The following is a 25,019-nucleotide window of genomic DNA, read 5'->3' as shown; positions in this document are numbered from 1 at the left end:
ATGGTGTATATGTTTATTGTTTCACTCGGGATTTGGTTCACTATAAATCAAATTCTCCTGGTTTTGTTTGTGGGGTTTTTGTTTGTTTGCTTACTGTGTCTGGTAAAGGGCAGATGGTTTTAACGTCCTTATCTATGACATCATCCAATTTCTACACATATAAACAACACGCTGAAAAAATATTTTATCTTCTTACCTGATTGGCTTGGCTTTGCATGTAGACTCTTCTGGCATTCAGATCTTCAAAGGGAGAAGGTCTTATATTTGAGCTTCTATAAGGCTCACTGGTAACAACTGTCTCTTGCTGAAAAAGGTGATCCTTCACTAGAGAACTGGAAGAATCCTCTTCATTTGCCTATTGGGAACAACCCTCAACGCATTAGTTGCCAGAATAAAAACCACCACCACCACAAAATAAGATACTTTCACTCTAAAAAGTATTTAGCAAGTCAGTAAGTATATATCGCTACCATCGCTATGAATAGCAATTCCCAAAACTCAAATGTACGTGATTATAAAGCTATGTCAAAATACAATAATATGAACTTTTAGAAAAATTCAACTTCATGAGAAAAATGGGCTTTCTTATTAAAAATAACATGAAGAACTAAAAGGCTAACTATGTCATGTAGAAGAGCTAATTATAATATTGCTCTTAACTATAATAAAAAGTGATAAATGTACATAGGAAATGCAGAAATTATTAGGAAAACACAAATCTGTTTTATTTTGCAAGTTAAAAAAATGTTCAAAGAACTCTGCTGTTGATACAGTGAGTCAAAAGACAGAAGACAACAGTAGTCTACTATTGTGTTGAATGAGTGAATGAATAAATTAGCCTCAACTTGCTGATTACGTAGGATTTAAATCATGTACTCTTATTAGACTTAGGTTGGGAGATATGCTCAATAAATGACACTCACTAAAGACACTTAAAATGTCATAAACAATAGTTTATATAAAATAAATATTAAGTAAGTAAAATTTAGCACACTACAAAACACAAAGTCCTGGAAGGGCTTTGTTTCATTTAATTTTTTAAAGAAATGGGATGTTACTTTTCCCATCACTGTATAATTATTTAAGAAAAAAGCTGATATCCAAGTAAAAGTGGCTGAAATACTTTCACCAGCTTATTCTAAAATAATTCATAGTAATCACTATAGGGCTAACAATTTTAAGGGTTCAAACCTTTCATAAGCTTTTCTTTTTAAAATATTTTGTTGGTGCTACTTCTAAAATTAACAAATAAAATTCAAAAATGACTAAGATATTTTAAATTTATAAATGCAAGTTTTAGTTTTTGTTCCAGAAAAAAAAATAGCCTTGTCTCATTTAATTCCTTTGGCATTCAATTTCTCAATTAGAAAATAATTGTAATACCGATGCTATTTTATGACACTGGGTTATCATAAGGATATAATGGTAATAACTGAAAATGCTCTTGAAACTAAAAGCTGTTATTGTATCAAGGAGTAGGCAATTGAACTATTAAAAATATATCTGAGAATCTACTGTCACTTAAAACTATGTCAAAACTGGCTGCTATTTTTACCCAATTTTCATAACAGCTGTCCCAATGTGTTGTGACAGTTGCTGATAAAATATTGGAAAAATGTTGGCTAAACATTGATACCCAGCAAACATGCTTTCAAAATACATAATCAAAATTGGAAAGAGTAGAAAACTTCAGGAAACGTATTTATTTGTTCCAGAGATTTCTGAAAATAAATGACTCAAATAATTGTCAAAAATCATAAGCAAACTGAATAGAATACTGGGAGAAAAAAAAAAATGGGTGAGAAAAGACCTAAGTTAGAATCTTGTCTAACTTCTCTAAACCACAATTTCTTTCCTTTTTTTTTTTTCTTTTGAAATGGAGTCTTGTTCTTGTCACTCAGGCTGGAGTGCAGTGATGCAATCTTGGCTCACTGCAACCTCCACCTCCCAGGTTCAAGCAATTCTCTGCCTCAGCCTTCTAGGTTCAAGCAATTCTCTGCCTCAGCCTCCTGAGTAGCTGAGATTACAGGAGCCCGCTGCCACGCCCAGCTAATTTTTTTTTTTTTTTTTTTTAGTAGCAACGGGGTTTCGCTATGTTGGCCAGGCTGGTCTCGAACTCCTGACTTCAAGTGATCCACCCGCCTCGGCCTCCCAAAGTGCTGGGATTACAGGCGCACAATTTCTTTTTATTATAAATTGAATATCTGCCTCAACAATCTCAGGGATACTCAGGAGACTGAAAACTATAAACAATCGTAAGTTTTAGGAGTAGTATCAGTGGTAATTACAAGATATTGCTTTTAATTGTGACTTTTTTGAATTATCTTTTACTAAATTATAGTAACTGAGAAGTCATATTAAAATTATAAATTAAAATAAAGCTGACTTTAAAAAAATCTGCAAATGAACAAACTTAGTGTCTTGCTGTACTGAGTTGGGTTATTCTATTTATAATCCTGTAAATTAAACATTAACACATTTTACTTTAAATATAATACTTTTTTAAAGAAAATATCACAAGTGTTTATTGCTTCATTATTAAATTGTGTGTAATATTTAAGTAACAAATGATTTTTAAATGTTTACCAATATAGCTGGAATTAACCTATTAACTAGGAATAGTTCATATCGCACAGTGAATTTATAGCTATACACCTAAACGGGTCTCAGTGAATAAAATAACCAAAGCATCATTCAAGTGTCTAATATGGCAAACAAAAGACTGTTTGAAAATGCAAAGTATACAATCTACAATGAAGTATATATTATTCATGAATTGTAAGAATCAAATTAACATTTTAGAGAATCCTAAACTAGAAAAAAGTATCTTCCTACTACCTAATTAACTCTTTCAGCAAGTTAAATGCTTAAATGCATATTAAATTTACAGGTTTTTTAAAAAGTGGTGATAAGGAAAACAGGCATACTCATTCATTGCTAATTCTACACACACACAAGTAAAATAAAATCTGGAACAACTCTTTCTGGAAAGCAATTTTAATAATAATGCAATAAAAAAGCATTTAATAAAATGTACCAAAAGCTTTTAAAACATTCACACATTATGACCACTTCTTGAATCTAGCAAAGAAAAAAAAGAGTACTAAAATGGAAAAAGCTTTAGGCACAAAGTATTTTTCTCAGAATTATTATTTGTTGTTGTTTTAAAGTTTTTTATTTCACTAGTTTTTTTGGGGAACAGGTGGTTTGGTTACATGAATAAGTTGTTTAGTGGCGATTTCTGAGATTGTGGTGCACCCATCACCCAAACAGTGTACACTGTACCCAATGTGTAGTCTTTTATCCCTCACCACCCCCACCCTTTTCCGAGTCCCTGAAGTCCAACATATCATTCTTATGCCTTTGTGACCTCATAGCTTAGCTCCCACATATGAGTGAGAACCTATGACGTTTGGTTTTCCACTCCTGAGTTGCTTCACTTAGAATAGTTTCCAATTCCATCCAGGTTGCTGCAAATGCCATTATTTCTTTCCTTTTTATGGTTGAGTAGTATTCCACAGTGTGTGTGTGTGTTTATGTGTGTGTGTGTATATATATAATCAAAATTGGGAAGAGTAGAAAACTTCAGGAAATGTATTTATTTGTTCCAGAGATTTCTGAAAATGACTCAAATAATATATATAATATATATATAAAATATTATATATATATACACACATACAGACACACACACACACACACACACACACACACACACACACCACATTTTCTTTATCCACTCATTGATTGATGGGCATTTGGGCTGGTTCCATATTTTTGTAATTGCAAATTATAGTGCTATAAGCATGCATATGCAAGCAACTTTTTCGTATGACTTCTTTTCCTTTAGGTAGAGAACTATTTTTAATAGTAAAAAGAAACAACTTGAACATGCCATAATAAGGGAAAGGTGAAGTAAATTATGATATGCCCATAAAGTGAAATATAGTGTTGTCATTTGAAATCATGTTTGGGAATAATATAATATACAATGTAGGAAATGTTTAGTGTTAAAAAGTCAGTACATAAAATTTTATTTACAGTAGTATCATAGCCATAAAAAGATAAAAAGTTGGAAATAAAATGAAGGCTAATACTCCTTGATGGTATGATTAATTTTCCAATTTTGTAAGCGTGCTTTTACACAATTTTAAAATCAAGATACTGCATACTTTCTCCCTTTTGATATAGAATCATTTTATATTTTAAATTTTTATTTTTTTAAACTTTATTAGAGGTGTAACTCAATGAGACTGATCTTTTTTTCAATTAACATGTTTATGAATATTATTGCTAGAATGAGGCAGGTTTAGCATCAATTCTATTCCTGTTTTGCCTTTCTTTTTCAAGAGACAGGGTCTTACTATGTTGTCCAGGATGGCCTCAAACTCCTGGCCTCAAATGGTCCTCGCTAGTAGCTGATACTACAGACAGGTATAGGCCATTGTGCCTGATAAATCATAATATTTAAAAATATAATACAAATATACTGTATCAATGAAATCATTTTTTAGCTTAAATACATTTTCCCTCTTCATCTGAAATAATTAACTGAGAGACATACTATACCTTTGCCCAAATCCTTCTGAATTCATGCAGAATATGTCTTTATGTCAATAAAACAATTTTCTAAACAAGGTAATCTTCTGAGTATCTTTCACATCCATTTCCTCTTCTCAATACCTACTATTCACTGTCTTAATGCAAAGCCCTCATTATCTTTTTTTGCCTGTCTTATTTCAGTAGGTTTCTAATTGATTTCCTTGTTTCCAGCCTTTGTCCCATTATTCTTCAGGCAAATCTAATTGGTTTTTCTGTTCAAAACCCCTTAAGGTTTCCAATTACCAAAGCTTTGTTGGAAGACTGGGCACATACTGGAGAGGACAGGGAGGAGAATAAGTATTAGCTAAGGAACTCTTTTGCAAGGTACATAATCTACACAGTACATAGAAATGAGCTCTCTCTCCCTGGGAAACATGAGACTCACAAGATAAAGCCCAATTTTATTTTCCTATGAAAAAGAAATGGAATGTAAGTATATAAAAACATACTGACCATTCAATTAAAGACACATGAAAGTATAATGCCATTTTTATATACTAACTAGGAAAGATGTAAAAAATAGGTAGTAATACTCAATGTTGGCAAGGGTTTGGAGAAATAGAAATACTTTTTTGCGCTGTTGGTGAGAGTGCAATTTGATAATAGCACTGGAAAAAAAAATCCGTACTTTTTGACCCAGCATTTCTACTCTGAGAGATTGACTGTATATACAGATACGCACACACACATACACAATCACAGTAGCACTATTTTTTAACAAAAATAAAGAAAACAAGAATCAAAATATCTTATGGCTCTACCAGCAGGGAACTGGTCAAAAATTATGATATATGACAGAATTCTGTGCAGCTATTAAAATGATATTTTCAGTATTCCCAAGGTATTGTTAAATGAAAAAAGCTTGGTACAGAACAGTCAACATGGCATGATCCCATTTGTCTAACTGATAGAAGGATGAATTGATGGATTCATATTTTTAGTTTTAAAATACCAGAAACTATCAATATAGTTCCGTAGAGTTGAGGCTAGAACCAGGGGACTCATGGGTTCTCTCTCCAAGGAGTTATTTTATATGTATAAAGGACTATATACATAATCATACAAAGAATAATAGAACGTGTACATTTGTCACCCAACTTAAGGAAAGTGAACATAACCAATACAACTAATTACTCCTCTGTGTTTCTCCGTATTAGCACCCCCCACCTCTACCACTTGGACCCTCAGCAGATAAACCCTATCTTGAAGTCATATTTTTTTCATTTTCTTATCTTCTTTACAGTTTTACTACACAAATATCCCTGAACAATATTTAGTTATAGATGCTTTTGAACTGACTGATATCATGGGACATTCTGAAATTTTTTGCTCAATTTTTTTCAATGAAATTCATTCACATTGACATGTGTAGCAATAATCAGTCATTTTGACCTCTGTGTACCAATGATAGCTAAAATATATTGAGCATATTCTGTGTATCAGACAGTCTCAAGTACTTTACATGGGTTAACTCAATCCTCACAATAATCCTTTGAGGTACATAGTATTATCAACCTACTCCGTATGAAGAGACTAAAATTCAAAGGGATTAAGCAACTTGCCTAAAATAAATGTTACTAGGTGGCAGAGTCTGGATAAGAACACTACAATTTATTCATCTATTCTCTGTCTATGGATGTTTGGGCAGTTCTAATTTTTTGCTATTTCAATAAATGTTGCTAGGAATAATAGTGTATAGGCCTTATGGTATATATGCACAAGAGTTTCTCAAGAAGACAAAGAATAGAAATACTGGGTCACAGGATATACATACGTTCCAGTTCTCATAATGAAAATGATTTTTGAGGTGGTTTGAACAATTCATATATTCACAATCGGTGCTCCATATTCTTACCAAGACTAGGTGCTGTCACACTGTTCACTCTTATATGTATATCTGCTATTTAATTTCTATTATAATGGATCCATCTTATTAAAAATTATATAGTGGCTTTCCTTATGTGAATAAGAAACTCCAAGAATGAACAAAAGAATAAATGAACACACAGTCTGTTACTTTAGAAGAGTCAATATACTTTCTTAATATGGCTTGTTCCTACTGATTTTCATCCTCATTTCTTTGCTTTAAAAATATTGATGTACCTGTCTCTTTCTGTTAGCATCTGATGTTTCATACTTCTGATTTTCTGGTACATGTCACTTCCTCTGCCCAACAATGACATGCTTCAAATTTTCCACTAAAAAACTGTTTTATGCTTAACCTCAGCTACAAACTCATCAAAAAGTCTTTGTTGATTCACTCACAAGTTAATCACTCCCTCCTTTGAATTACCTTAAAATTATATGTATCTATCACCCTATATTCTGAGTACTCTTTTACTTACGTTTTTTCCTATGAACCAGTGCTATACTCCGAATGTTTGTGTCCCCCACAAAATTCATATGTGGAAATCTAATTACCAATATGATGGTATTAGGAGGTGGGGCTATGATTCAATTAGGAAGGTAGAGCCCTCATGAATGTGATTAGTGTCCTTATAAAAGAGACTCCAGAGTGCTGTCCTGTTCTTTCCACCATGTGAGGATATAGCCAAGTATCACTTATGAACCTGAAAGTGGGCCCTCACCAGGCACAGTCTGTGCCTTGAGTGGACTTCTGAGACTCAAGAATGGTGACAAGTTACTTTTGTTTATAAGCTACCCAGTCACGGCATTTTGCTGTAGCAGCTAGAATGAACTAGGACATTCTGTAAGGAGGGACTCTGCCGAAGTTTTATCCCTGGAGCATAGAACTACATGCCTGGCACACACTGAATGTGACATGCAAACATCCAATAATCAGATCACATTGATACCTCAGGAGTAAATGTGATATATTAGAAAAAAAGTGTATAAAGAGAGCTCCTTAAGCAATAATAAATCCAAACACTGTAGCTAGCTAGCTAGACAAGGTCTTGCTCTGTTGCCCAGGGTGGAATGCAGTGGCACGATCACAGTTCACTGTAACCTTGACCTTCTAGGCTCAAATGATCCTCTCCCTTCAGCCTCCTGAGTAGCTGGAACTACAGGTGGACTCCATCATGCCTGGCTAATTTTTTGCTTTTGGTAGAGACAGTCTTACTATGTTGCTCAGGCTGGTTTTGAACTCCTAGGCTCAAGCAGTCTTTCCATCTCATCCTCCCAAACTGCTGGGATTACAGGCATGAGCTATCACACCTGGCAAAAAGTATCTTTCAATAACTGTTATTCAAAGTTATAAAAACAATAAAAATTATTTCCATAATCCTACCCCCGTGGAATAGCCACTATTACTATTTGACATATATCTTCCTAAACTTCCTAATGCATGCATATGTGTTTACATGCTATGTATAATTTGATCCCATTTATATTGCAGTCTATCCACACAGTGCTCTTTTTCTTCACTCCTTAACATTCCATGGACCTTTCCCCATACCAGTATACAAGTTACACTTTGCAACTGCTGCAAAGAAGTCCAGTATTGCATATGTCATATATTACTTAGCTAATACTCTGATCATGGGTATTTAGATTTCCAAAATTTTGTTATATGCATTGTAATGTACTTCTTTTTACATATATCTTGGTGTACTTGTATTATTTCTTTAGTATTAGTTCCTATAAATGGAATTGTTGAATAAAGTATATACACATATTCAATTATATTACCAAGCTACCCTTTGGCAAACTTATGTTATCAACTGAAAACCCCTTAATTGTTTAAGACAGAGGAACCATTTCCTTACATCTCTGCCCACACTGGGCCTTACTGCTTACCTAACTTTTATATTAGGGATGTTCAACCTAAGTATAAATGCGTATGATATAATATAATACAATATACCTACACTAGTAAAAAAAATTCAAAATCTGAGCATTCTTTTGAGCCACATGTCAGTGCTTAAGAAAATCTGAATTTTGGAACATTCTGAATTGTGGATTAGGGATGCTCAACCTGTAGTAATAACCAAAACACTTTCTTAATTTGGATATGATTGAGCATAAAGTGTTCAGACTTAGACAAACTTCTATTTTTTTTTTAACTGGGTTATAACCCCTGAAAAGTGACAATTACTATGGAAACATGAACATAACATAAAATTAGGTGGTGGGAAATGCCAAAAATCTTCCACAAGAGCAAAAAGTTTAATATATGATAGGCACAAAGACTGTAAATACACTGGCATGACCTCTAGCTTAAAAAAAATTACATCTATAGCATTTATATATACTCACTTTCAGTGCTTTTAGTATTGTATGCTGGCACAGGCTAATGTGTATTGTCTACAAAGTAACCCATGCCAATAGTTAATGCACAATGAAAATTTGTTTTACTCTCAGCTGCTGGTGTAAGAATTATTCTCTTATGGTTGATAAGTGATTGCCTAGCTTTTTATTTTTCAAAGACTTCTATAGCAATTTTGTGTGTGGAGGCAAAAGGATACAGAGTAAAGCAATAAAATAATTCCAGCTGTAGCTCTTGATCAGAACATAAGGCCAGATGACAGCTGCAGAAAAAACAAAAACAGATTTTGCTTCTCTCCTCCCTTTGCACCCCTTCTGCTAGTACTAGTTCTTAGAGAAAATTTAGTACTGTTTTGCAAACCCTTGTTAATGTATGATTCTCAATAAATAAGTCAAACGCAGAAAAAAAGGGATATCACAGTCGACATACTGCTCAAGAACATCATTCTTGTAATTGTAAATCACAAATTACAGGTTTGCAAAATGTATGGCTGGCTCATATACTACTAAAATAAGTTTTTAAATAATTATATCATTGGTTTATTAAATGACAGAAGTGGTTTAAAATTTTCTTTGGTAAAGAATCCTTATATCTTGGCATTACATGTGTTAAACATGCTACCAAAGCAATTCTTTAGGTATTTAAAATTATATGCTCAAATTATGCTAGCTTAGGAACCACAGAAAAAAAGGAAAAAAATTACTCTAATTCCACAAGCCCAACAAAACCATTATTAACATGTGGTGTAGTGTTTCCAGTTGCAATTCATTTTAAATTTGGCCACAACTGTCTCCTATTCTGTTCATTAGCTTTCTTTAGTTTGATTAGCTTAAGGGTAAGAATAAACCAGCCCTTGAATTTTTAGTTTTCTATTTGTCTATGAGCTTTGACTGGAAACATTAACAGCATACAGCATTTTCTTTAAGCAACCTGAACACAGTGATCTGTGATGAAATAATATAGAAGGAATATAAAAAATGCAGCAAGACACAATGTCTGGCAATAGTGGTAAAGGAAAACAAGTCCTCTAACCTGGCTTATTCAACAGAAGAACTAAACTATGTTTCTAATGAAGAGTTAGTTTGGCTTAATGTGGTATTAGGTTTGCAGAGATTGTTTACTGTCTGTAGATCTACTTTTGAGTTAATAAGCAGTACTTACACACATCCTGCTAACACATAAATCCTCAACCCTTTAAATGATAAGTATATTTCTAGGATTTTTATCTTAAGGTCACATTCAAAGATACAAATTAAAATGTATGTAAAATGCTGTGGGAAATATTCAATGACGTGAATGATTAAATTGTAGTATAGCTACATAATGTAATGGCTAAGATCAAAGACTCTGAAGTTAGACTGACACAATGAAAATGGCCAAGAGATTTTAAGCTAACTGCATTTGTATGATCCCAATGGTGCTTTTAAAAGGAAGTATGCATTTGTATACAAGATGCCAGAAGAAAGAAAAACCTAAGCAGAAATATTCAAATATAAACAGTAATTATTTTTGGGTAGGAATGAATGATTCCTAATTTTGTCTTTGTAATTTTCGAAATACGCACATATTAGTCTAAGAGTCAATAAAATTTTAAATAACATTATGTAAAAAGTTATACAGAGAATTTTTTTGCTCTCTTATTGGGCAATAAATAAAACTCAACCTAAGATACAACAGGGCTTTCTGACAACTGTTAAGGCAGCACTTACTAAAGGATTGTGATAGCTTGCAGTACCATTAAATACTCTGTACTACCTAAATAAAGCCAATCCACTAACTTAGTTTTCAGATATAGAGCCTTATTAAAATATTACCACCTTTGAAAATCATTACATGAACAATTCATATCCCCTGCCTAAAGCAAAATTAGACAAACATAAATCACAGCCTTCTAATCATTTTGGCTCAGAAATGACATTACTTACTTCTAAAAAAGATTAACTTAGTCACGTACTTCTCAATGGCCAAACGAGAAAACATGACAATGTTTTACTTCATATCAATCAGATCTCATCTTTCTTCTGCCCAAAAACATGATATCTAAGATCTTTTCCTCTTTCAACCTCAAGCCTGTTGTGAGGTAAGTTTTGTGGGTTTTGTTCTCAATCCAGCATATCTGAACAATAAGAGCTGTAAATGTTGTAAGTGACAACTCTGTCAGCACTTAAAATGATCTTAAAACAAGCATAAGCTAGCATTAAACAACAAGAAAAACCTAGACCAGGCACAGTGACTCATGCCATAATCCCAACACTTTGAGAGACCAAGGTGGGTGGGTGGATCACTTGAGCCCAGGAGTTTGAGACCAGCCTGGGCAACGTGGCAAAACCCCGTCTCTACCAAAAAGATACAAAAATTAGCCATGAGTGGTGGTACATGCCTATGGCTACTCGGGAGGCTGATGCAGGAGGACCATTTGAGCCCAGGAGGCAAAGGCTACAGTGAGCTGAGATCATGCCACTGCACTCCAGCCTGGGCAACAGAGTAAGACCCTGTCTCAAAAACAAACAAAAAAACCAAAAGCTCTCATTTGTCTCATTAAAATAGTCAAAGAAAAGAAACCAAATGAAAAGAACATTCATACCTTAATATTGGTTAGGTTTTTAAAAATCTTAACTTTTAAGACTTTTCCTCAAAACTTTTGAGTGCCAACTATGTATGTGATTAGCACTATACTACACATCAGGAATAAAAGATAAGAAAGATAGGATTTTAAATTCAAATGATGATCTGTTATAAAACCCTCCAAAGACAGATATGAAATAGAAAGGTAAATTTCTTTGTTGACTTATGATAATTGATGAAGACATTAATTGTTGAAAGCAGAAAGTTGTCCAATAGCTCATGAAGGAAATGTCTAGCAGTTATTGGCGCAGAAATAGGTACTCAAATATTTGTTGAATTAATTAATGAACATCCAAAAGGGAGAGGATTTCCACTCTTGACATTTAATGCCTTCAAAACATTTATTTAAATATAACATTATCATTACTTTTACTGTTAAAAAATTAGATAATGCATTATTCTTTTAAACTATATTAGTTGTCTTTGCAAACAATTGCCAATGAAGTAAACCCGATATAAACACCACCTTAAACCATAATCTGTATTCAAAACATTTATGCCAAGCCCATAAGATGAATTATGAAACTTAACATGATCTATTTTATTCCTAATAAAGTAGCTAGATAAATCAGAACACACTGCAACTTCCCATACATTCCAAAAGAAAAATGACCTTCTAAACCTTTGGAACATCATGAATGAAATAAATGGTACTAAGGTAAATTTAAGAGTTTTCTTTTGCAGTTGTAACTCTGAAAAAATTAGCTATCATTCTAATCGTCTTAAGAAAAAGTTAAACTTCCCTTTCTGCTTGTGCATTCTTTACCTATAGATGCATTAAAAATTACCACAAAACTTAGCAGCTTCAAACACAAACATTTATTATCTCATAGTTTCTGTAAGTCAGAAATGTGGGACCAATTTAGCTGGGTGATTCTGGCTCATAGTCCCCATGAAGTTCTAGTCAGGATATTAGCAGTGGCTGTAATTATCTGAAGGCTTGTTTGTGGCTGGAGGACTTGCTTTCAGGATGGTTCACTTCACGTGGTTGTTGCTAGAAGGCTCCAGTTCCTTGCTGGTTGTTGGCAGATGACCTCAATTCCTCACATGGATCTCTTCATACATCTCTCCTCCAGTGTCTTCACGTATAGTAGCTGGCTTCTCCCAGAGTGATCCAAGAGAGAAAGCAAGATGGAAGCCAGAAATTTTCTTAGGATCTACCCTCAGAAGTCACACTTTATTTTCAACACATTCCGTGAGGTAGAAGTGAGTCCCTAGGAACAGCCTATACTCAGGAAGAGGGGAATTAGACTCCAATGACGAGAGAAGTATAAAATAATGTTTCTGTATTTTAAAACGACCATACTTCACTGCTCTTTGAACACCAATTATTTATATTTTTCTCATATTCAAAATACACTCTACCCTCCCATGACTCCCTAAAAGTCTCATCTTTTTACAGCAACATCTTCGAAGCTAGGATGTTGTCTTCTAAACAGGTGCAGGTACAGATGAAATTTCCTGGGTGTACGTAGTTCCTTAAATGCTGCTCCCTGAATATATATTGCTTCTCTCAATCTGATTTCTGGAACTTAAGAGACAAATTACCTGCCCAACACATACCCAAAAGACAACCGTAGGACAGGCAGAGGGTAACTGCCATGTGACCTTCTTGCTCAAAAGTGGAAAAAATGAGAGGAACAACATAGTTATTGGTGCACATAATTCTGAAATCAAGGTGGCAATGTTAGAAGTTCCTAGAGTGGAACTTAGGACCTGGGAATAATTTTTCATAACTCGTGGCTCTGGCCTTTGAGATCTTGGTTCTAATTTCTAATTTCCTTCTATTTTCATTGAAAGGTGGGCCAAGTTTGCATCTGCATAGTGTTTTCAACTTGCTTCCTGCCAGTGGAATTTTGGGGATCCAAAGGGCCCCTCTTCAATCAAAGGTGGTATTTCTGCCAATATAATGCTTTGAAAAACTTTGTGACTCTTATAGAGGTCCACTCCATTAGATAAAAAGCACACTCATAAATGAGAAAAACTCTTTTCAACCTTAAATTTCTGCTAAGTGACATACATTTACACTTCTTATAGGACCTACTACTTTGATCGAAAGTTTCTCTGAGGTTCATCTTAAATCCTCCTGAGGTCTTAACAAAGGAATTTACACTCACATCCTTAGACAATGCTTTTCTGAGAAGGCCCTGGATTTGATCTTTGCTTAGAAGCCATTTCTTAATCTTAGCCATTTGACATATTGAGAAACTGAGAATTTTCAAAACCAGCAAAGCCCTGGGTTCTTTTTGTTTAGGAGCCCTTCCTTAGCTTGCTTCTCTCATTTACTGTTTATCATAAGCAGTAAGAAGAAATCAGGCAAACAGCTTCAACCTTTTGCTTGAAAACTCCTTAGCTTAACCACTCAGTACATTAGGTACATTTTCTGCTTCCCACATTACTGCCATGACATTGTTGCTAAGCTTTCAGCCACTAAACAAACATTCCCTTTCTTCCATTTTCCAATATGGTTTTCTTCATTTTCATTTAAGCCCTCACTGACGCTCTATCCAAAGATCTTCAAGCTTCCAGTAAGTCTCTTCGGAACTTCACTAAAACTCGCCTCAAAGACCTTCCAGCTTTTATTTACTGTCTGAGTCCTGAGTCCAAAGTCATTCCCATGTTTTAGTATTTGTTACAGCAGCACTCCATTTTCAGGTCTCCAGAATCTGCATTAGTCAAAAATCATTCCCAAATTTAGTGGCTTAAAATAACAAACATTTATTATTTCACAATTCCTGTTGACCAGGAATTCAAGAGCAGCTTAACTAGATGGTTTTGGCTCAGGGTTCCTCATAAGGTTGCAATGAAAACATGCCACAACTGGTCATCTATTAAGGCTTGCTTGGAGCTGAATAACCTGCTTCCAAGGTGGCTCACTAATATGGCTATTGTCTGAACGCTTCAGTTCCTCACCACATGAATATCTACACAGTGTTGCTTGAATGTCCTTTTAATATGGCAGTTAGGCATCCTCCATAATGTGGGTGACCTCACGCAATTAGTTGAAAGGCATAAGAAAAAAGATTGAGGTCCTCTGAAGAGAATAGAATTCGGCCTTCTCATGACTGCAACATCAACTTGTGCCAATTTTCAGCGTGCCTGCCCATTCTGCCAACCCAGCCCACAATCTTATGAACCACTTCCTTAAAAAAGAAAAAAAAAAAACCAGAAACTTTACTTTCTATATAAAGATTGATATCTCTTATCTGAAATGCTTGGAACCAGAACTGTTTCAAATTTCAGAATATTTGTATGTGCATAATAAGACATCTTAAGGATAGTACCCAATTTAAAGATGAAATTTATTTATGTTTATACACCCTATAACACACAGGCTGAAGGTAATTTTATACATGATTTTAAATAATTTCGTGCATGAAACAAAATTCTGACTGCATTTTTAGTGCGATTCATCACATGAGGTCAAGTGTAAATTTTTTCTACTTGAGGTGTCATGTCCATACTCAAAAAGTTTCGGATTTTGGGGCTAGGCATGGTGGCTCAGGCCTATGATCCCAGCACTGTGGGGAGGTGGGTGGATTGCTTCAGCCCAGGAGTTCGAGACCAGCTTGAGCAACATAGCAAGACCTTGTCTCAAAAAGAAAAAAAGTTTCAGATTTTTGAACATTTCAGATTTTAAATTTTCAGATGAGGGATGCTCAACCTGTACTGGTTCTTTTCTTCTGGAGAAATCTGACAAATACAGTGTCTTAGAAATATTCTTAGTAATTGATAAGTTTATTGAATAAGGCTAGTGATTTCTTCCACATCCTTTATGTTTACAAATTCCTTCCAAGCCATTACTTACTTGTAAGTCATCTGCCCCTTCAGCTTCATTTTTTGATTCGGGGCATCCTAAGAAAATAGATAAAAGTTAATTAAGTATAGAATTTTTGTCTTAGAGTCCAGTATTAATGCCTAATTGATTATGTCATTATAATACTTTAGAAGACTAATCAGAGATCTTTCTGGACTGCCTGGCAATTAAGGTACTGGCCACTTGTATTTGCCCCTGTTAGAATAATGGAGAATAATGTAATTATTTCCCTCCTCTATAGGTAAATTTCCAGCTGCTTACTAACGAGATGTTTTCTCTGAAAGTATACTATCTCTAGCTGCCCCTGCCCCTAGTTTCTCCCAAATACTCAAAATTACTAGGCAGATTATAATTACATTGCTCTGGTGATGCTAAGATGTGATTTATTCAATTTTTCTAAATGCTTTGACCCAGGAAACAGTATTTAGTACCCATAACCAGGATTTTAGTTGCTTTAGCTAAGATGGAAAACAAATGAGTTTTAATCCACTATTGACAGTTAATGGCCAATTGTTCTTACTGACTTTTTTGCATCAACGTCTCTGTACAGATTTTCATGCTCTTAAGAGTACCTTTAGTTTCAATAAATTAATAAGAAAGGATTTGTCCTAGCAAAGTATTCTTAGTTCACACTACCCTTGAGAGGCACAGCTTAGCATGGAGTAGGCATGAGATAAGAAGAAATGCGCCCTTTGGAAAGAACAGCATATTTTATCTTTTTGTCACAGAAGGTCAAGTAAAAGCAATCTGAGATTGTTGAAAGTCTATATAGCAGCTGATAATAATGCTAGCTAATGTTTTTTAATGTTCAAAAACAACAAGGCAGACTAAGTACTGTAGTCTACTCTACCTAGAAGTTTGTAAGCTACTCCTTATAAATCATTTTTTAAAACATTAAACCCAATCTGTTTGATCCTAGTGAAAGAGGTATACTGTTATGGTACATGAGCATAAACTTAAAAGTAATTCAAAACTTTAAATCATATAAATTCCAGCAGCCATGGATACTATTTTTCTCTCTCTTTAAAGCACTGGTTCTTCAAACCTGGCTAAAGGTTAGAATCAACTGAGGAATTGTCAAAAAATACACTGATGCCAGAGTATGGCATCAAACCAAAATATATCAGAATCTCTGTGGAATGAGGCACAGAACATCATGTATTTTTTTTTTTAAGTTTCTTATTTTTTTTCTTCAAATTCAAATTACAATTACTTGACTAGAGAACAATTCCTCACCATATTTGAACTTTCTTGGAGTTTTTGAAAAATAAGGGATGACTCGACTCTATTCCCCAGATAGATTCAATTGGTCTGGAGTGCAGACTAGTCATTTTAAGCTTCAAAAGCTTCCCAGGTGATTTTAATGTGTAGCCAAGGTTAAGAACACTGATCTAAGGAGAATTTATGGGGTCTTACAATAAAGACAAAATGGCTACTATTACTTCATAGTAATTTTTTCTGGATCAGAATAAAAAATTACTCATTTACCAGATTCTAATCTTTTAAAGTAGCTAAATAAATTACTTAACTACAGTTTTATGCACTATCAAAACAGATTTGTACAATGTATTTCCATGTTCTTGCCTGTGATTGGTCTCACAGTTTATGTTTTCAGATTTTCTTATTAAAATGACATCTTCAAAATATACAAATCACAACGCAGTCTAGCACACTTTCAGTTACTTTATATAGAAAGTTAGTTAAATTGAAATAATTTTCCTCTTAATTAGAAAAAAAAATCAAGTCTTAGAGATTTCTTCCTTTATGGGAAGAAACGGGTTTTAATGTGATTTTTGTTTAAGTAAGCATAAGCCAGTCTTACATGAAAAAACATTATTCTTCCCTTCAAAACCTGTATGGTTTTGAGTTAATAATTTTAATAGACTGGCAAGATGATAAAGGAATAGATGAGCTTGTGGTCTCTGCCAATCCTCAGTAATGAAATCAATCAAGTAAAGACTTTTGTCATGGAATAACTAGAGTCTACATACATTTGAATATTACAAGTTCTATATAATTACCCAAAAAAAGGATGTGACTGGTGTCATACATACACAAGTAGAATACCAACTGGGATTCTCACAGCTGTACATTTCTATTCCCTCTTCCTTCAAGCTCTTATTTTAAAACATTTGAATTATCTGAAGTCAGCTGTTGATGGACTCTTCAAGATAATACATGCAATTGACATAGACTATGATGTGACAAATACTAATCACGTTAAGGAATCTATTATTTTATCTTCATCTATTGTGAGGTTTCAAAGCCTGGTCACATATCACAAAAGCTGACATGGTTAAAGTGTGAAAACTACTTTGGGTCAACTTTAAGAAAGATAACCTCTACTATATATAACCGATAAATAAATTAAGAAAATAGTCAAGAATACCTACCTTGAGAAATATCCTCTATAGCTCTTCGGATACCTCTATCAAAAGCCCTAGCATCAGCAGGACTTTGAAACGTAAGACCAAACTTCTTGTCATCAATCTTCCAGTGGTGAAATGTTGGAGTGACCTTATTATAAATGAGGTCTTTTTTAAGCATACATTCCAAAACCACCTGACAAAAGCCAAATACCAAAAATTAATATACATATATCAAATGCATCTAATGTAGCTCATAAATACAAACTGAGGTGATACAACACTATTACTTTTTAATGAATAATTTTTAGTATTTTAAATAAAGTGATCTACTTCACAAAGTCACTCAATAAAGAGATTAAGATGGAATAAAAAATGCACATTATAAACAGGATGCTTATTATACTCCCATTTTAAGAATACACACATACATACACTCCCATTGCATACAAAATTTCCGGAGGAATATATCAGGAATTACTTCCAGGAAAGAGGCAGGGGGGTGGTAATAATAGAAATTTAACTTTTTAAAGTCATTTTTGGCTGGGGGCAGTGGCTCACACCTGTAATCCCAGCACTTTGGGAGGCCGAGGCGGGCGGATCACTTGAAATCAGGAGTTTGAGACCAGCGTGGCCAACATGGTGAAACCCCATCTCTACTAAAAATATAAAAAATTAGCTGGGCGTGGAGGTACATGCCTGTAATCCCAGCTACTCAGGAGGCTGAGGCAGGAGAATCGTCTGAGCCCAGGAGACGGAGGTTGCAGTGAGTTGAGATCACGTCACTGCACTCCAACCTGGGCAACACATTGAGACTTCGTCTCAAAAACAAAACAAAACAAAATAAAGTCATTTTCCTAAACTTCTTAAAAGATGTATTTATATTTTGTGTAAGGATTTAATGGTCACAGCAGTAAAACAAATACACTTGGCCACTTTTTCAAAATATGTATTTAAGTGAGTTACCTAACTTTTGAAGCCTTAGTTTACTCATCTCTAAAACAGAAATTGCAGTATTAAAATATCCCAGAGCTTAGAGTGGAATGACCGAATGTGCATTCATGTAAAGAGCTTCATGCAATGCATGAAGCAATATACCCTTGGTTTTTAAATTTTTTATTTTGAAAGTATTTCAAATTTATAGAAAAGTAACAAGAATAACACAGAAAATTCCTGTTTTCCCTTTATCCAGATTTATCACATTAATTTTTAACATTCTCTCCACATATATCCATGTATAAACATTTAATTTACTTTATTATGAACTATTTCAAAGGAGTTACATATATTATGTTCTACTGCTCTTTAATACACACTTGAGTATATTTCCTAAGTGCAATACTGTTCTCTTATGTAATCACAGTATGGTGATCTCATTCAGGAAATTTAAAACCAACACAGAACTTTAATCTATAGACCATGTTCCACAGACCACGTTCCACTTTTGCCTACTATACTAATAATGCCTTTTAGAGCATTTTAAAAATCCTTCCAGTATAGGATCCATTCCAGGACAGTTATAAGGTCTCTTCAGTCTTTCGTTCCTGGGCCTTTGTCTTTCATCATATTCACAGTATGCTTTTAATACATGTTAGTTGTCAAATAAAACAAAAGTGGATATATTAGTGATCTTTGCAATTAATCTAATAAAAAGACTAGAACTACACACCTTAATTATTTTAAGAATCCCCTATAAGAAAACAGGAGGAAAAGAATTAAAAATAATTCAAATGAAACCCATAGTAGCACATGACACATAATAAATGCTCAGCTGGTATTTGGTGAAAGATTGTATTTTCATTACCTCCACTCTTTTCCAATCACCATTATCACTTGCACATCTCTTCCATGCACTGCTGATGATCCCCTCAGATATTACTAGTAGTAGTGAATTACTAATAGTAATTGCACTACTACTCTGCAGGTAGAGTAATAATTTTTCTTAAAAAAAAAAATTGCAACTTTACTGGACCACTCCCTACTTTCAATGTCTTTTCAATGCTTTCGAGACTAAAATTCTTACTATGACCTACTAGGCCCTGCATGAGCTGGTCTTTGTCTGTTTGCCAAATCCTTAAACTACCGTGGCAGACAAACATTAGGTACTCAACCAATACTTCTCCTCAGAAATCTTTTAGGCTTTATGCACTTCCCGAGGAACTCATTCACAGATCATGGACTAGGAATCTCTAATTTATACTTTTGGAGGGGAGGTCTGCTAGAGTCTGCTTATACTGGCTCCCAAGAGCCAGATATTAAATTTTCAAGAATTTTGGAAGCCATTGTTAAAAGCTAGAATATATAACTCTACAATGAAATAAATTGCATTAAAAATAAAATACACAAAACTCATCAGTTCGTAATTATTTTACTATATTTTTACAATTACCTATGTTCTTGAGGTAGTTTATGTCTGTCATATCTGTACAGTGGAAATACTATATAATGCCACACTGCTGCTCATTTCTTCCCAACACTATATGCAATGATGGCATGTTGAGTAAAAGCAGCCATGGTAGAGGTATGTAAATGCTATAAATCATTGACTTGTGTCCCCTCTTGAGAGCCGATTGTTAAACCTTTTATCAGCATACCACTGAATATAATAATTCTTGGTAGTAAGTTTTATTAATTCAGAAATAACCAAAAATGTGACTAAGGTTCAGTCCTGCCTGTTTATAGGCAATGCAGTGAAATTCTCTCAAGACTTTTGCTTTCTATACTTTGATGACTACGCGTATTAGAAAAGAATTAACTGCCAGGCACAGTGGCTCACGCCTGTAATCCCAGCCCTGTGGGAGGCTGAGGCGGGTGGATCAACTGAGGTCAGGAGTTCAAGACCATCCTGACCAACACAGTGAAACCCATCTCCACTAAAATACAAAAATTAGCCAGGCGTGGTGGTAGGAACCTGTAATCTCAGCTACTCAAGAGGCTGAGCCAGGAGAATCACTTCAACCTGGGAGGCAGAGGTTGCAGTGAGCCGAGATCGTGCCATTGCACTCCAGCCTAGGCAGCAAGAGTAAAACTCTGTCTCAAAAAAAGAAAAGAATTTACATGTATCCAGAGCTTTTACGAGTCGGCACTTTGCTAAAGCATTTTACACAGATTTACTATTAAATATTTGTTACAACCATTTTGCAACAACAACAACAACAATTCATGATTAAGTTCTAGAATTCAAGGGGAAGTAAATGGTAGTGTCATAAATTACTGCAACATTTATACTATATTCATAAACAGTGGGAAAAGCAGTATTTTGTAAAACAATGCTAAATTGGAATTGTTAAAAAGGGGAAGACATAAAAAGTTTGATTCTAGTTTTTTAATATATAATAACACCAAATTAATTTTTAATACATGAAAATATTACTGAATTAGCCCCCTCTTCTATTTTACAAAATTAATATTTTCAACTATTAACTCTCAAATAAAATTTCAACGTGATCTACCCTAATCTTGTCTTCAAATGGCATCTATTGTTTAGAGCCTCCCAACACTCACAGAAAAAGTAGTTTTAAAAATAAGTTTAAGCACTATTCACAATAGCAAAGACATGGAATCAACCTAGGTATCCATCAATGGTGGATTAAATAAAGAAAATGTGGTACGTATATACTTATAAAACATATACCATGGGATACTAAACAGCCATAGAGAAGAATGAAATCATGTGCTTTGCAGCAACATGGATATAGTTAGAGGCCATTATCCTAAGCAAATTAATGTAGGAACCGAAAGCCAAACACCACATGTTCTTACTTATAAGAGGGAGCTAACAATGAATACTCATAGACACAAAGATGGCAATAATAGACACTGGGAACTACTACAGGGGAAAGAGAAGGAGGGAGGTAAGAGTTCAAAACCTATTGAGTACATGGGTGTCAAAATCCATTATTGCCCAAACCTCAGCATTACCCAATATACCCAGGTAACAAAATCTGCACATGTACCCCTTGAATCTAAAAGATGAAATTGTAAATAAATCAATAAAAATGAGCTTTAAAATGCACTGAGGAAATGAAGAGGCCAATGAACTAGCTCTTTGACTCACATAAATACCCATGCAGAAATGTGTTCCACCTAAAAGTCATGAAAATACTGAGTTTAAATATCATACCAACCAGTACAAAAACATACTAATTATAAGCTAGATCTCAACTTGTTTACTTCTATCTATAAAAATACGAGAAAATACTGTTGGCATTATATATTTAATGTAGCATAAAACTGATTATCCTTTAGGGAAAAACTTCTATGGTAGTTGCTAAAATGAATTTTGGAATAGGCAGTGGAATAGAAAAAAGGTAATCTATTGGCACAATCACCCAACATCTTCGTAGATAATTTTTAGAATATGCCTCCTAGAACAGTCTATCGCTCATTTACATAATTCTCATAGGTTCCCTATGTAATGTACAATATTTTCTTATTTATCTAAGTGACACAATATATTAGAAAGTTGTTTTGCTTTTGACTTTAAGTAGCATTTTTTAAAATGTACTTTCATCATACTAAACACAATGTATAGTACACCTTGATTAAGTAACAGAGACAGATACCAACTGTCTACTTCAAACTTAAAAAAAAAATCAATGGGGTTGAAAGTTGTTAAAAAAAAAAAAAAAGAAAGCAGAAAAAAAGAATGCCTCAGAAGATGTTTACTCATCATCTGATGAGAACTAAATCTACATTCCTGAAAAGCAAAAATAATTTTAAGGGCTAGAGGATTCTTAAAATTACTGAATTCTGCTGGCTATTTTCACGTCCCTTCTCAACTATATCAGAACACTAAGTTCTGACTTTAGCCCAATGTAGTTTTCACTGTATTAATTCTGTATCTTAAGATAATAGTAATATTAGTAACAACAATCATACAGGAAGCAGAGTTCAATGCTGAATTACCATATTTGAGATTGGCATAATTAGCAAACAAACTGTAGAAAATAGCAATTACATCTTTGACAAGAGATTAAAAACAACCAATCCCGTATTACCAAGTGAATTATTTACTTTGTAGGAGAAATGAGGTAAAGGGATACATTACTTCTGGCCAATACGAAGTTAGACTAATTACCAATGGCAATTAACGTCTTGTCTTCTTTGTAAGACAAGACATGGTGCAAAAGGAAATAAATAATTCTAAGTCTTGTTAAGACTATCCTAAAGGCCATTGCCAGAAGCTATTAAAAACATAATCTTAAAAATATTCAGTCTATTGGACTACATCCCTAATTTTAATTAAAAGCTGAATAAACTTCTTGCTAGTATTAATTAGTTGTGGGTGTGAATTTCATTAGGCCCCCATCGTATTAATGAAGGACATTCATAAAATAGATAGTAAAGATAAATTTAAAAGCCAACCAGTGGCCTCACCCTCTTTTTTACTCAAAATATAGTTTATATTAATAAACTGGAAAGACATCAGAAGTGTAGACAGCTACTGTAAAGTAAATATTAAATGTAGGACTCAATCAACAAGAATAACAATAAAGAATATGATGCAAAAATAATATGACACAAATAACCCTTCACTGATCCATTAAAAATGCGGCTGGTTGACAAAGAACAAATTAGAGTAATGTTTTATTATTAGCACTAGAACTTTTTGAACTTTTCATCATCTACAAATGCACAGGGATTAGAAATAAAGACATTAACCAAAAAAAAAAAAAACCATATAATGGAAAATTGTAAACTAGAAAAAGCCGCAACAAATTCAAAAGCACTTAAAATGTTTATACTGATTGCATGAAGAAAAATTCAGACTTTTACATACAAACGGATCTGGCCAGGTTGGAGTACAATATAATTGCTGCAAATAGACTGGCTGGAGCCAGCTTTAGGAAAGTGACTATAATAATAAAGGAGGAAAATACAGTTATGTAGGTGTATTTGGTAGCACAACTTTGCATTCCAACACAGATCTTAACAAATCTAAGTTGCTTAAGACATACAAGTCTAAATTCTTTACTAGCAAGGTAAATATTTTGGGAACCACAGATATTTTAAGAAGATCTTAAAGTCTTTCAATCCAGTGGTAACAAAAATAACTTTTAAAATCTATTTTTATTTTTTATTTTTTTTTGTCTGTTAACATTAAACAGATGTTATTTATGAAAATACAGATAAACAGATAAACAGGTGAACTCTGGACTTCAAGAAAACTGAAAATACTGTTGACATAAATTTATTAAAATCTGATACAGATGAAGGGAGAGGGAAGACAAACGGTTTCCTTATACTACACCAGGTTAAGAGACAGCGGAAGAAGGTGTTTAACAAAAATTGATTTTTATATGAGTGAAAAGTGTTCAAAATAAAATTATTAAGCTATGAAAAATAAAACAGGCCAGGAACATGACACATTCACTTCCCAAGGAAGAAGAAAACAGTTACTACTGTGTAAGAATTCAGTATAGTAATTAGTTAAGCTTGTAGGCTTTGTAGCCAAGACCTGCTGGGTCCCATCCAGTCTCTACCACTCACCATCCAGCTGACTTTTGAGAATTAGATGAACTAATAAAGTATTCAAAATACTGCCTGACACATAGTAAATCTTCAATAAATCTTAGTAGTGATGGTGATGTTGGTGACTAGGTGATGCCACTACCCCACAATAGGTTTCTTGCTATGCGAGGATGGGAGATCATTATTTATGAAGAGGATTTTTGAGTATGGAGACAGAGGTGTTTGAGTGACAGATACAACTATTAAGCACTTCAAAGAATTTATGTGAGTAAATTCTGAAGAGTTTGTTAATGGATTCTAAAGGCTGTAAAAATGCTTCAATCTCCAACCCTTTTCCTTCATCTGAAAAAAGTTCCAGGGTGAGAATTTACAGAGGGGGAAAAAAAGGGGAGAAACTGTGATTACTAAATAACTACAACTTCTGAAGACTTATTCCAAGTTATTTTGGGAAATATAGAGCAAAACTCCCATCGTAAAATAACTGTGTTGCTTGCCAGAAGCATTTAAAATAGACCAAGCCAAAAATGGGTGTAAGTGCATTTTGTTTCACTAATAACAACTAATAATTTGGAAGAAGAGAGTACAATTAAATATATACTTTTAAATTACTACGTACTATATTGTAGTTGCTATCTTACGAGTAGATACTTACATGTTCACAAATAGTGTTATCTAAGAAGTAGTATGCTTGGTAACCAGACATAAAAATTTTTACTAGTAACTTTCTGAAATACCTTTGAATCCAATGAAAAATAATTTCATTTTTAAAATAATAATTCCAAATTCAGATTAAATTACTTGATAACCAAAGTCAATAACTGATATCTCAAATAGTTGCCCTTATTATGAACTTTAATTTTCTGAATGATATAAAAACCTGTACCCTTTAAGAAATACATTATGACAT

At 33.9% G+C, this 25,019-nt stretch overlaps 1 protein-coding gene across 2 annotated transcripts in view; it reads right to left on the bottom strand.

The window, feature by feature from the left end:
* The window catches only part of SPRED1 (sprouty related EVH1 domain containing 1), a 102,757-nt gene that overhangs the window by 16,005 nt on the left and 61,733 nt on the right, over window positions 1-25,019 (bottom strand). For both annotated transcript variants that reach the window (XM_019011240.4, XM_055364233.2), the window contains exons 3-5: window positions 17,666-17,834; window positions 15,264-15,310; window positions 197-355 (exon numbers count right to left, since the gene is read on the bottom strand). In XM_019011240.4, the coding sequence (XP_018866785.1) occupies window positions 197-355; window positions 15,264-15,310; window positions 17,666-17,834 (375 nt within the window). The remainder of the gene's footprint in view (window positions 1-196; window positions 356-15,263; window positions 15,311-17,665; window positions 17,835-25,019) is intronic.

Source organism: Gorilla gorilla, chromosome 16 (genome assembly GCF_029281585.2).
Source record: "Gorilla gorilla gorilla isolate KB3781 chromosome 16, NHGRI_mGorGor1-v2.1_pri, whole genome shotgun sequence".
Classification (NCBI taxonomy): Eukaryota; Metazoa; Chordata; class Mammalia; order Primates; family Hominidae; genus Gorilla; species Gorilla gorilla.
This window is presented reverse-complemented; position numbering and strand designations above follow the sequence as displayed.